Consider the following 14,709-nt stretch of genomic DNA (forward strand, 5'->3'; position numbering starts at 1 on the left):
GCTCCCTAGGCTAGGAAAGCTCCCTCTATAAACATATCCTCAATCCCTGCTCTCTGCCTTCTCCGGAACCCCCCGTCCATCCTTCCCGTGGCAAACCGGTGATTATTACAAATTGGAGACCAAACTGATGCTCCCTCTGCTCCAACAAGCCTCCTCCATTGCCCCCAGACCCTCAGGGCCGCCACCACCACGGGGCTGGTGGAGTACCGTGCCGGCAGGAATGGCAGAGGCGCCGTTATCAATGCCTCTAAGCTGGTGCCCTTACATGAAGCCGCCTCCATACGCTCCCATGCCGACCCTCCCCCCACCACCTACTTCCTGATCATGGCTATATTCACTGCCCAATAGTAGTTACTGAGGTTTGGTAGCGCCAGCCCGCCCTCTCCCCGGCTCCGCACAAGCATCCCCCTCCTTACTCGCGGGGTCTTGCCCGCCTATACAAAACCACGATCACTTTGTTGACACGTTTAAAAAAAGGACCGCGGGATAAAGATGGGGAGACACTGGAACACAAACAGGAATCTCAGGAGGATGGTCATCTTCACCATCTGCACCCTCCCGGCTAGTGACAGCGGTAGCACGCCCCACCTCCGAAAATAGTCCTTCATTTGGTCTGCTAGTCGGGCCACATTTAGCTTGTGCAGCCGTTCCCATTCCCACACCACTTGGATGCCTAGATACCTAAAGTTTCCCCCTACCACTCTAAACGGCAGTTCCCCCAGTCGCCTCTCCTGTCCCCTCGTCTGGATCACAAACATCTCACTTTTCCCCATATTTAGGTTACACCCCGAAAACCGGCCAAATCCCCCCAGAATCCTCATGATTTCTTCCATCCACTCTGCCGGGTCCGATACATACAAGAGCAGGTTATCTGCATAAAGCGAGACCCTGTGCTCCACCCCCCACCCGGACCAACCCCCTCCAGCCCCTGGAGGCTCTCAGTGAAATTGCCAGCGGCTCTATGGCTAATGCGAACAACAGTGGGGAGAGGGGGCGCCCCTGTCTCGTCCCCCAATGCAGCCTAAAATAGTCTGATGTTGTCCTATTCATCCGTACGCTCGCCACAGGAGCCTGATACAGCAACCTGACCCAGTCAACAAAGCCCCGCCCAAATCTGAACTGTCCCAGTACCTCCCACAGATATTCCCATTCTACTCGATCAAAGGCCTTCTCTACGTCCATTGCAACCACTACCTCCACCTCCCTACCTTCCGGGGACATCATGATCACGTTTAATAGCCTTCTTACATTGGCCACCAACTGCCTTCCCTTAACAAACCCCATCTGGTCCTCCCCAATAATGTCCGGAACACAATCCTCGATCCCAGAGGACAAAATTTTGGCCAGCAGTTTGGTGTGCACATTCAATAGCAATATCGGCCTGTAGGACCCACACAGCTGCAGGTTCTTGTCCCGCTTCAGGATCAGCAAATTCGTGCTCTGTGAGATCGTCGGGGAAACACCCCTCTCTCCCTTGCTTCATTGAATGTCCTCATCAACAATGGCCCCAATATCCCAGAGAACATTTTATAGAATTCCACTGGGTACCCGTCTGGCCCCGGGGCTTTACCCGACTGCATGGCCTTCAGACCCTCCGCTATCTCTTCCATCCCGATTGGGGGCCCCAGCCCTTCTACCAGCTCCCCGTCCATCTTCGGGAAATTTAGCCCTCTAGGAAATGCCTCATCCCCTCCAGCCCCGTTGGGGGTTCCGACCCACATAGCCTACTGTAAAACACCTTAAACACCTTATTCACCCCTGCTGAGTCTCCAACCAGGTTCCCATCGCCATCCTTTACCTTCCCTATCTCCCTGGCTGCCTCCCACTTTCTAAGCTGCTGTGCAAGCATTCTGCTGGCCTTCTCTCCGTGCTCACCTTTCTCAGCTGCTCCACCGCCCTCCCTGTGGTTAACAAGCCGAACTCCGCCTGTAGCCTCTGCTGTTCCCTTAAACGTCCTGCCTCTGGGGCCTCCGCATACCTCCTGTCGACCTGCAGTATCTCCTTTACCAGTCAGTCAGTCTCTGCCCTGTCTACCTGTGGGCCCGTATCGGGATCAGCTCCCCTCTAACCACCACCTTCAATGCTTCCCAGGCCACCGCTGCCGAAATTTCCCCCGTGTCATTGACTGAGGTAGTCCTGAATACATTTTCTCAGCCGCCCGCACACCTCGTCGTCAGCGAGGAGACCCACGTCGAACCTCCAGTGCAGGCACTGGTTATTGTCTTTACTAACCTGTAGGTCAACCCAGTGTGGGGCATGGTCTGAGATTATGATCGCCGAGTACACCGTGTCCACCACTCCCGTCAGTAAGGCCCTGCTCAGAATAAAGAAATCATTCCGGGAGTACACTTTATGCACACGTGAGTAGGAGAACTCCTTCACCCTCGGCTGCCCAAATCTCCATGGATCCACCCCCCCCCCCCCACCCCATGAACCCTTTTAGTTCCTTTGCCATTGCTGGCACCATGCCCCTGTTGAGCTTGACCGGTCTAAACCAGGGTCAATAACTGTGTTGAAGCCCCCTTCCATGACCAACTTATGCGAATCCAGGTCCGGTATCTTCCCCAGCATCCTCTTTATAAACTCCACATCGTCCCAATTTGGCGCATACACATTTACCCGTACCACCTGCACCCCCTCCAATTTCCCACTGACCATAATGTGCCTGCCTCCCACATCCGAAACTATTCTTCCTGCCTCAAATACCACCCGCTTGTTGATCAGGATCGCGACCCCTCTAGTCTTCGAGTCCAGTCCTGAGTGAAAAACCTGTCCGACCCAACCTTTCCTTAATCTGATCTGGTCAGCTACTCTAAGGTGCGTCTCCTGCAGCATTACCACATCCGCCTTCAGTCCTCTCAAATGCGTGCCCTCTGGATCGGCCCATTTAGCCCTCGTACATTCCAGTTGGGGGGGCTCATCACCCCCCTCCCCTTTCGCCGATCAGCCATCACCTTCCTTGGGCCAGTCTCCAGCCCCGCGCCTCCACCGGCCCTCCCCCAGGCAGCTTCCGCCCCCGACCTCTTCTCTGTCCTTCAGCAACAGTCCCTCCCTCGTCAGCAGAACATTTCCCCCCCCCGAGTAACAGCACAATGTAAATCAACCCCTTTGATAAGCCTAACATCTGCTCACCCCCCACTACGCTTCTGTGAGCTAGCCCGCCCAGCTAGCTTGGTGGCCCCCACCCCTGGCGCCATTCTCCAACCTTTTGTTCCCTCCCCACCATCACCCCTGCTCATACACACACATTCAAATGACAAACAATCCCAACACAATTTCCCAACTAAAAAAAATGCTAAACAAAGAAAAGATCAAGCAAGAGATCCAGCATCTGAACAAACACACCTCCACCCTCCAACAGTGCAAATGTGAACTTTAACTCACTCAGCTCTGCAACTGGCCCCAAATCAATACAGAAGGCATTACAAATAGCGTCCACAAAACGAAAAGACGAGAATTTTTTATAAACATGAACTGCAGCAAAGTTCAAAAGTTCTCAGTCCACCACCAGTCTTTTCCTTTTCACGAAGTCCACGCTTCCTCAGGTGACTCAAAATAAAAATGTTGCTCCTCGTACGTGACCCAGAGATGGGCCGGATACAGCAGTCCGAACTTCACCTTTTCTTAAAAAGGGTCGACCTGATCTGGTTAAATCCCGCTCTTTTGGCCACCTCCGCACTCAGGTCCTGATAGATCCGCAGGATACTGTTCTCCCATTTGCAGCTCCGTGTCTGCTTGGCCCACTGTAAAATATGCTCCTTATCCAAATACCTGTGGAATCTCACACCATTGCCCTGGGGGGGTCTCCCATTTGCGGCTTCCTCGCGAGCGCTCTGTGAGCCCCGTCTATCCCCAAGGGTCGGGAGAATGCCCCATCCCCCAGCAGCTTCTCGAACATGTCCACTATGTATGTCCCAGTGTACGCTCCTTCGGACCACTCCGGGAGCCCAACGATTCTCCAGTTCTGCCGGCGGGACCTATTCTCTAGGTCCTCCACCTTCTCCAGCAGCCTTTTCTGCTGGTCTCTCAGCATCCCCACCTCCAGCTCCACCGCAGTTTGATGTTCCTCCTGGTCAGCCAGCGCCTTCCCTACTTTCTGGATTGCCCGATCTTGGGCATCCAATCTAAGCTGGATAATTTATCCAGCGGCGCAATTGACTCTTTAATCGGGTCCAAGCAGTCTCGCTTCTGCTTGGCGAAGCCCTCCTGGATAAATTGCATCAGCTGCTCCGTTGACCGCTGGGTCAACAATCCAGAGGTCCGGTCATCCGCTATGCTTTCTCCCCTTACAGCTTCAGCCCAAGCCTTCTCTGTCCGTCTGTTTCTGCCTTTGCGAGCACTTCTAGTCCTCCTCTCCATACACTGATGTGTGAATCCAGTACCCAATTGCCTCTGTCATTGATTTTTCAAATCAAGTCCGGTAACAAATCGGGGGAAAAAGGTCCAAATGTCCGACCCGAGCAGGTGCCACCAAATGAGACTTACTCCTTCAGAGCCGCCACCGGAAGATCATAGATTTCTGATAAAATCACGTTAAAGGGATTACGGGAACAAGAGGGGAGTTGGATTTGAGACGAGGAAGAGATCAGCCATGATCTGATTGAATGGTGGAGCAGGCTCAAAGGGCTGAATTGCCTACTTCTGCTCCCAATTCCTAGAGTGGAAGAGGTTGCAAATATTGCCTACTCCAGTCTGGAAGGAGTCAGACAAAAAATACTTGTCCAAGATTAGCTTCACAGCCACATCCTTGCCTTGCTCTAAGGCAAGTTATGGTGGCACATTTCAATGAAGACAATCTTAGTAATGCAGAGATATCTGACAGTTCCTTGCTGAGGTTGAGGCAGAATTGCTCTTTCAACACGGAGTTGCCTGATCCTCCTGCTGAGTATCCATCACCCCCACCTCCTCCCTCTTCCATCAGCTTGTCCTGTTCCGCGTTACTTATATTAATTATGTGTCACGGTGGTGATCGTTCAGGAATCATTGGAGGCAGGGAGGGTTCCAGAGGACTGGAAAGTGGCTAATGTAACACCGTTGTTTAAGAAGGGAGGGAGGCAGAAGACGGGAAATTATAGACCGGTTAGCCTGATTTGTCATTGGTAAGATTTTAGAGTCCATTATTAAAGATGAGATCGAGGAGTACCTGGAAGTACATGATAAAATAGGATTGAGTCAGCACCGTTTCGTCAAGGGGATGTCATGTCTGGCAAATCTGTTAGAGTTCTTTGAGGAGGTAACAAGGAAGTTAGACAAAGGAGAACCCGAGGACATGATTTATTTAGATTTCCAGATGGCCTTTGACAAGATGCCATACAGGAGACTGTTAAATAAATTAAGAGCCCACGGTGTTAAGGGTAAGATCCTGGAATGGATAGAGGATTCGTTGACTGGCAGAGAGTGGGGATAAAGTGGTCTTTTTCAGGATGGCAGCTGGTGACTAGTGTGCCTCCAGGGTCGGTGCTGGGGCCACAACGTTTCACAATATACATTAACAATCTGGAAGAAGGAACTGAAGGCCTGTTACTAAGTTTGCAGATGATACTAAGATCTGAAGAGGGTCAGGTAGTATTGAGGAAGCAGGGAGGCTGCAGAAGGACTTGGACAGGCTAGGAGAGTGGGCAAAGAAGTGGCAGATGGAATACAATGTGGAAAAGTGTGAGGTTATGCACTTTGGAAGGAGGAATAGGCTATTTTCTAAGTGGGGGAATGCTTAGGAAATCAGAAGCACAAAGGGGTTTGGGAGTCCTTGTTCACGATTCTCTTAAGGTTAACGTGCAGGTTCAGTCAGCAGTTAGGAAGGCAAATGCAATGTTAGCATTCATATCCAGAGGGCTAGAATACAAGACCAGGGATGTACTTCTGAGGCTGTATAAGGCTCTGGTCAGATGCCATTTGGAGTACTGCGAGCAGTTTTGGGCCCCGTCTCTAAGGATGTGCTGGCCTTGGAAAGGGTCCAGAAGAGGTTCACAAAAATGATCCCTGGAATGAAGTTTGTCTTATAGGAATGGTGGAGGACTCTGGGTCTGTACTCGTTGAAGTTTAGAAGGACGAGGGGGGGGGGGGATCTTATCCAAATTTACAGGATACTGGATAGAGTGGATGTGGATAGGACGTTTCCACTTGTAGGAAAAACTAGATCCAGAGGACACAATCTCAGACTAAAGAGACAAACCTTTAAAACAGGAGGAGGAATTTCTTCAGCCAGAGGGTGGTGAATCTGTGGAAAATCAGTAATGGACCTATAATTGGTTGATGATCCCTCCAAATACCTGACTACTTCTGCTACTGAGCACATGTATAACTTTGCAAAGTTAAGTGAGCATTAGCTTACTGCATGTGCGCCAATGTCCTAATCAAAATAGTGTGGCGAGAACCGTATGTGACATGCACCGATGGCATTTAAAGGAGTTGAATTTTCACGAGCAGAGCCCATTTGAAAGTTTCCCTTACAGGAAATAGGACATTAATTGTTATTGTGAAGACTTGAATGTGAAAGTTATAATTCTGGAAATATTTTATACTTAAATCAGTTGCGTATCAGTTGCGTGTGGTACAAACAAAACAATTTTAGGCAGGCATTAGTAAAATATTTTATTGGAATTCATTACTATATTCATTTGGTAAAACTGTTTTACAGAAATGGAGTTACTCCAATGGGCATCTGCATTGTGCTGTTTATTTGCAAATATTGGTCCAAAATACTGTAATTTGAATAGTGTTTATATTGGGAAAATAAAACATATTCAAATAATAAGTCATCAAGATGCATGTGCAATGTCTATATTTTGCTGGACAGAACCGTCACAACATACTCGTCGTAGTACCAGTGTTTTAAAACAATATTGTGATAATATGAAACAATATTTGCATCCCTTTCCTTGGAAACATTACTCAAGTAAATTATGTTATGATCGTCATAATCTATTAGTCTATTCATGTGTTTTATGGCTATTGCAGTAATAAAACAGGTCATATGATCCTCACAGGTTTAATACTTAATAGTATACCGGCATATTGCGATGTATACTGGCATATTGCGGCAAACCTAATGTCAAAATAGTGTGAACACTATTTTGTACAGATCGGATAACCACAGACTAATAGAAAATGGTAAACCATATTTTCTATTCCAAATATTACTGCATTCATAAAGGTTTGCAATTTCAGCAGAATGAAAGGTAAGAAATGGTGAAAGTAAATATTCTGACAAGTAATATATTAGGATTGATTTTTTTATATTCAAGGTTTTGGCAACTTACTTAATAGCTATATAATTATTTAAGTAACTGCTCCTTGAACACAAGGTACTGCAAATCCTGGGTTGGGTTGCAAAATCGCAAAGGAATTATGATGTGCTTTCGGAGCACTGCTCCTTCCTCAGGTAAATCTGAGGAATGAGAGGATACATTCACCTGAGGAAGGAGCAGTGCTCCGAAAGATAGTGATTTGAAACAAACTTGTTGGACTTTAACCTGGTGTTGTAAGACTTCTTACTGTGCTCAAAGGAGTTAAACAGACTTAAGAATTAAAAAATGTTTTTTAACCCGTTGAAACTCACGATGGTATGCATTCTTTAAACAGTACTGTGCATTTATGTGCACTATACTCAATTAGAACACAGGCAAGTTAAGTAAAGATAACACAACTGGACAAGTTCTTCAATTAGCAAACATGATCGGAGTTTTCACAAACCTGTGCAAAAGTACATACATATTATTCTAATTAAAGATTGAAATGGTTAAAGAATGAAACCTGCAACATTAACTGTTTCTTCCGACACAGATGCTGCCTAATCTGAGTATTTCCAGCATGTTCTGTTTTTTTATGGTGTATATATTGCTATTCACACCTCTGGTTTTTTTTTTTAAAGCACAGGTCTTCTAACTGGTGGGAATATTAACCATCCTTACTCCAACTTATTAAACATCCTTACTAACTTACTTTGAACCATTAGTTCTTGAAATAAAACTGAATAAAATTGCGATAGCAGGTGTAAAAATTAAAGTAGAAGCCATCCACAGGGCTTTGTTCAAAATGATCAAGAGAAGCAATATTGCTGATCCGAAGAACATGCCTTGAATTGTATTTGCTTAAATAGAGGTCAACCGAGTTGCTAAGTTTATTCTGCCATTTCCATGTAACATTTTACTTTTATATTGTGGTCGTGCTTTGAGAATGCAATTGAATAAGAAATGCATTTGGCTGTAACAATAATCTAATTTCATTTTGAAGCCCGATTTTATTTTTAAATTGTTCCAAGATTTGTTAAGTTGTTCTGTTATACTAATACTAAGCCGTTGCAAGAGGGGGGAACAAACCTGTATTTAAATTTAGAAAGGCAGCATCTTCATGAAAAGCATTTGACTAATTTTGTACAGTTGGGCATCAAACAAAAGTATTGCGATCTTTGAAATTTCATAAGAATTTTGCAAAATAGTTTTGTAAATACAAGACTGCAGACAAATTATCTAATTTTATCAGCAATGCTTTTCTTTTGTTTAAAGGTAATTTCACAACCTGTGAATGGAATGGCTGCAACTCATTTAGAATTTTAAATAAATAGTATAAAATTTCAGCAATTTACATAAAGGCAACATTCAGATTCAATCTTGCATCTAAAATATTGGCTTTCCTGAACGACTATCCAATATATCCGTGGTGCATAATTATACCATGCCGAGGTCCCATCAGGCTAAGATGGTTAAATCTTCTGCATGGTAACACCATGGAAATAGCTATTTTATGAAATGCAAAGCTAGGGGAAAATATGGGACAATTAATGTTATTTTCTACTGATGCTAACAACAAAAAGCGGGGGCAGCACGGTGGTGCAGTGGGTTAGCACTGTGGCCTCATGACGCCGAGGTCCCAGGTTCGATCCCGGCTCTGGGTCACTGTCCGTGTGGAGTTTGCACATTCTCCCCGTGTTTGCGTGGGTTTCGCCCCCACAACCCAAAAATGTGCAAGCTAGGTGGATTGGCCATGCTAAGTTGCCCCTTAACTGGAAAAAATTAATTGGGTACTCTAAATTTATTTTAAAAAAGTAACCAGAGCAAAAATAAAACCTCATTAAGGCGTTGAAAGTGTGGGAAGCACTTGCAAACTATGAATGGTAAAAAAGATACTTACCTATGCAATTTTCCACACTAAATTACCCATCTTTATTATTATTCTGTGAGAATATATGGAGGTACAATCAAGTTGTGCCATTTTAATACAACTTCTCATCGCTGGCGAATTAGCAGTTTTGCCGGAGGCTTGGAAGCATAGTCCAGCTGTTCATCTTTCCGAGGGGAAGAGTGAGAGACTCGAGAGAGGAAAATAAACGGATGAAAGTAAGTAAAAGGAGGCAACTGTAATCTGCACCTACTCTGGGGTTTAGTTGTTTGATTGCAACAAAAGAGCAAAGGAAACAATCTATTTTGCAAAAGCCCAATGCTGGATGGAGCCTATTCCCACTAGAACAGAAATATGCCTCTCTTTACAGCAAGGCACAAATATTCCACAAGAGGGGAGGTAGAAAAGTAAATCTGAATATGTATTTCATTAGTTAGTCACTGATACTGTATGGGTTAAGATTATTGTTCTAATAGTCAACCTTGTGTTAGTATTAATCACTTTCAAATTGACTATATAGAAAGCAAACTAATCGTGAAAGAAATCTTCAAAAAGATTTACACTTTTTTCCCCAGTGCGGGAAGAGAGGTAATGGCCAAGTTGTTAATCAAAATTTAAGATTATTCCTCACAGGAAAATGACAAGTCTCCAAAAATATTTAGAAATACTTCGGAACAGGCATGTTGATTTATCTGAACAGTCTTGAAAGTCAGGAATATAACTAATAATGCTGTAATTTTCAGGAACCCCAGTTGCCATAACAAACTACAATAAAGAAATAGTTACAACTACTGCTAAGTATACTATGATGGTGTTGATTTGCAAACATTCCAAGACATTACATTACACCAATATTTGTTTGCTGTTTAACCTTGGACCTTTGTTCCCAGTGTGTCTTTGGATATTTGTCTTAAATTACCATAAATTGTCATCATACGCCCAATAAATTTCAAGTAATAGAAATTCTCGTGGGTGTCAAGGCCTTAAAATTGATATTTTCTTAAAAGTTCAGCTTTGTTTAATAGCGGCTGGATTTTGTTTTAAAGGGCCATATACCAATCACCAATATACTGTACTTACCAGAGTGAGAGTAATCAGAAAATACACATTAGGAATTGATTCGTGTTCTTATCGTTCACAGCGCAGTTTAGAGCATCCTTTGTTATAATATGGGAATCATTAAATTATACTGTAACATTTGAACAAAGCATTTTACGAATGACACTTTTTACTGCTACATTACTTTGAATTAACATCAGTATGTCAAGTTGAGACTCAAGATTAGAAAATAGACTCATGAGTTTCACAAGAGCACAAAGGTGCAAATCTTGAGCTATTAATATAATCCTAAAATATGTTCTTGAACACCCTCCAGCCCGTGTTTTTCTATATATGAAGATTGGGGATGGGTTCATTCTGTTTGCCATTTTTTGAGCTGAAGGTGAGCATCATGATGGACAGAGGGGCATGTCAGGTGTGTGCAATCAAATTACATGATTTGCATGGCCTGATATAAAGTTATGTTTTGTCAAACGAGGCACAGTTAATCTGCACATAAGTCATTGATGAAAAGTTTGAGGAACTAAGTATGCATGGATTATTAGCTTGCCAAGTTAATGCTCATTTTGGCATGATGCAAGGCCAGATGTTAAAACAGACCGTAGTCTTTTTTTTTTCCAAACAAAGACAAATCTGATATACATCATTCATTTCATCACCAATAGACTTTTAAAAATGATTCTATACAGGAAACGAGGTTGAATGAACATATAAATTAATTATATGCATACTGACAAATTGTTCCCATAAGAATAATGGCAGCTAACTAGATTTAAATTACAGTAACCACAAAGTCAAGCAGCATGAAATAATGATAATGCGGTGTCAGTCATCAATTCATTGCCATACTTTTGAGCATTGCCCATTGACAGTGTGATAAAGTTGTTTCAATCAAATCACATCAATGAATGGATTCCAGTCATCTAATTCAAAATGCAGCAATTTCCTCTTGTCCAGCTTTCTTAATAACACTGACAAAGGTGGAAAAACATCTTCAGCTGTTACTGCAAAGGTATCTAGCTAAAATAATTTCACACAAAATATTCAACATGCACAATGCTCATTGAAAATTAATAGTTTAACATTCTGACAAAACGCAAAAGATGGTTCTGCAAAACAGCTATTCAATGTTTCATATTTTCATTCCACCGGAGTGTGTGTGTGTGTGTGTGCACGCGTCAGCATGGGGGAAATGGGGAGGGCAGGCAGTCCCTCATTAAATAATTGAAAGTTTTGGAATGAAATGGAGAAAACAAATTGGCTTGATAGGCAGTGGGAAGCTGTATGAGGACACAGCAGAAGCTAAAATCCAGGCAATGATACTTGGCGTACAACTGCCACAATGGTAATTGAAGTAGTCAGCAAATAAATGTCACAGATCAGATTTTCTGTTTTCTCTGGCTTTGCTCCTTGTGTCGATTTAAATGAATAATTCTTTATTTCATTGCACCTTTCTGGTTGCCCAAAAAACCTGCTGAAATAATTTGGAATTCCTGAAGTTGATTTAAAAAGAAAAAGGCACTATTAGAGTACGACGGTCTCCACAGTCATTCAGATTGTCCAGACTTCTGAGTAACTCCTCTTCCTTCCCAGTTTTATATTCTACAATCTGTTATTACAGAAGTCAACATTTCCTTTCTCAACTGTTTATTGGTGGAAAGCCATTTAGAGATTGTGAATGTGTAGGTTTTCTGGCTACAAAAAAGACACAATCGTAAAGGAATTTTAACATGGATTGGTCATTTTCTGTGTATGTTGAAGGAACGGAACTCTTTTCCACCTGCAATAGAAAATAGGTTAATTTTATCACAGTTCAGAAATACCTCTGAAATTAATGCAACAAAATTACTCCTTTCAAATGGGAATGCAAAATATCAAAGACTTGAAATAAAAACTGAAAATTCACAATTGTTTTTCTGCAGAAAATCTCATGCTTGTCTTTTTTATATGACCCTCGATGCATCTTCTCTTAAATAAAATGTGTTCTGTTTGTGGCTTTTAATTTTTCTAATACAAATTAGCCTCGTCCAATCATTTTTGTTGACTATTTCCTATTTTACTCTTCAGATATCTTTTTGTATAGCTTTTCTATCTCATTATTTTAGCTTCCTATTATTCCCAACATTTGTTTCCAATCTTGTTTGTTATTCTGTATGGGTAAAGGTTGTTTTCATCGCCCACTACAAAAATAACACTAGTTCTCAGCACTTTGTTATCCCCATCATTCATAATACCGTCCCCAAGTTTGTGACATCTGAAAATCAAAAATGAAAGATTGATATTATACTCAAGAGCACAATTACAGTACTAACATAGTAAATTTATAGACACTAATAATTTAAACCAAAGTTTGAAAATACCCCAAACACATGCTGAAAAATAAATTAGATGGTTTAATTTTTGTACATGGACACATTGCAGCAAGTGGTCAGACTCATTTATGCCAGCGATTCATGAAAATTAACTCATTTTTACATTTAAAAAATTGATAATCATTGAAGCAAAAAGTAGAAATTTGTTCAAGCTTGTTTCTGGAGAAAAAGGCGATTGAGTAATAAGGCGAGAACACAAGCAGGATGATCAAGACCAGTACAAAAAATTGTGCATGCTTATAATGCCTATAGTCTCGCTCTTCAAAAACATCCTTGTACCCCTAAACAAAGGGATAAATATGGTGATGGAGGAAATATTAAGACGTTTGGCCAAATGAAATGCATTCCAGGCTCCCTAGTGTTGCAAGAGATAGCAGAGACTCATGCCATCATTTGCCAATCCTCACCACCTCCAGGCATGATGCTGGTGAACTGAAGATCAGGTAATGCTGTGCCCGAGCTCCTTGATGCAATACATTTTTGCAAATTTTGTACGGAATTATCTTCACAAGTTCCAGGCAGACACTCTTGAAAGATCGACAAATACTCACTGATATTAAGACGTCAAAATGGCAAATACCTTCAAACCAGTTATCAGAAGCTCTCGAATTTAAATAAATGCCTGGTGGGAAGACTATGGTTTATTAGTAGTGTCACTGGACTGGTAATTCAGAGGCTCACACTAATGCTCTGGGGACATGGGTTCAAATCCCACCACTGCAGCTGATGGAATTTAAAATTCAATTAATAAAAATCTGTAATTGAAAACTAGGCTCCGAATGATGACAATCAATGGAATTCTGCACTCATTGCTGGCTGGCATGAGAAAAGCGGTGTATAGCATTCCAGCTGCACTGCTGAGTTTTCTCTCCAAATTCTCCGGCAATCTGGGCACAGAAAGTTTGGGGACATTTATTTACTATCATGCTGGCAGGATGGGGCCTGTTAGAGCTGGCAATGCTGGCTCAACAGATATCGGGCACCATCTTTAAAAGGTGCCACGATCTGCGTTAAAACAAAACTCTACCCCACTCATGGACATGCAAGCAATGAGGCAACCCCCTCCCTGACCCACAGGCATTGGGGCAACGCTTCCCACACATAAGGGGAATCCTCCCCCAATGGGGCTCCCCAGACAGGTTGGTACTAATTGCCTGGGTATGCCCCGCTCTCCCCAGGAGTTATACTTACCTTTGCGCCTCTGGCAAGTTTCCTTCGACTGCTTCCAGTTTTTCAATACTTGTTGCAAACCACACCGACATGATGGGAATTCCTTACCCGAGGGGTACATATGGTCGGGGAAGCCCTTTAACTACATTTAAAATTATTTAAATGAGGTTCCTGCCCTTCCAGAAAGGCATATGGGCTTCTTAAATAGAATTTAAAAAAGGAAGTAATGATAACCTTTATAAAATACTAGTTGGGCCTCAATTGGAGGTACTGGGTCCAATTCTTGGCACCAAACTTGAGGAAGGATATGAAGGTTTTAGAGAAAATGAAGAAAAGTTTTACGAATATAGCTCCAGGGATGGATAAATTGGAGAAGCCGCGCCTGTTCTCCTTTTAGAAAGGAAGGCAGAGAAGAAATTTGATTGGGGTGTTCAAAATCATGAGGCGTCGACAGAAATTTTCCCCATTTTGAAAGTGAGAAAACCAGAGGATCCTGATTCAAGGTGAACTACAATAGAGCTAATAGTGACATAAGGCAAATATTTTTGATTTAAGTGGTTACGACCTGGAATGCACTGTTTGGGAGTGTGGTGGAAGCAGATTTGATCATGGTTACAAAAGAGATTTGGATAAGCACCTGAAAAGAAAAAAAAATGCAGTGCAATGGAGAAAGCACAGGGGAGGATTAGCCGAGTTGTTCTCGGACAGTTGGCACAGGCATGATGGGCTGGAATGTCCTCCTTTTGTAACTAACCATTCTATGATTCTACAGAGCCAAGTGCAACAAAGATTATGAACAAGTTGGAGTTTATGAAGGATGCTATATCCTGAAAGTGCGATGCTCCATACAACAGATGTGCACTTTTGGTACGTGTCTACTGTAACCATCTAAGGGATTGCGGTCACAATGCACATTATAGTCATGATTATAAAGTCCAGGTGGCACTTAAGCATTCTGTTTCAACTGCTGGATGAGGCACATTGAGCGGAA

The 14,709-nt window shown here is 43.0% G+C and overlaps 1 protein-coding gene across 2 annotated transcripts in view; it reads right to left on the reverse strand.

Annotated features, from left to right (window-relative positions):
* Positions 1-6,578: 6,578 nt before the first annotated feature.
* carnmt1 (carnosine N-methyltransferase 1) overlaps positions 6,579-14,709 on the reverse strand; it is a 33,253-nt gene continuing 25,122 nt past the window's right edge. Inside the window, exon 8 of one of the 2 annotated variants that reach the window (XM_072516598.1) lies at positions 6,579-11,956. In XM_072516598.1, the coding sequence (XP_072372699.1) occupies positions 11,816-11,956 (141 nt within the window). In that variant the 3' untranslated portion in view covers positions 6,579-11,815. The remainder of the gene's footprint in view (positions 11,957-14,709) is intronic. The other variant, XR_011949103.1, reaches the window with a different exon arrangement.

This window comes from Scyliorhinus torazame, chromosome 9 (genome assembly GCF_047496885.1).
Source record: "Scyliorhinus torazame isolate Kashiwa2021f chromosome 9, sScyTor2.1, whole genome shotgun sequence".
Lineage (NCBI taxonomy): Eukaryota > Metazoa > Chordata > Chondrichthyes > Carcharhiniformes > Scyliorhinidae > Scyliorhinus > Scyliorhinus torazame.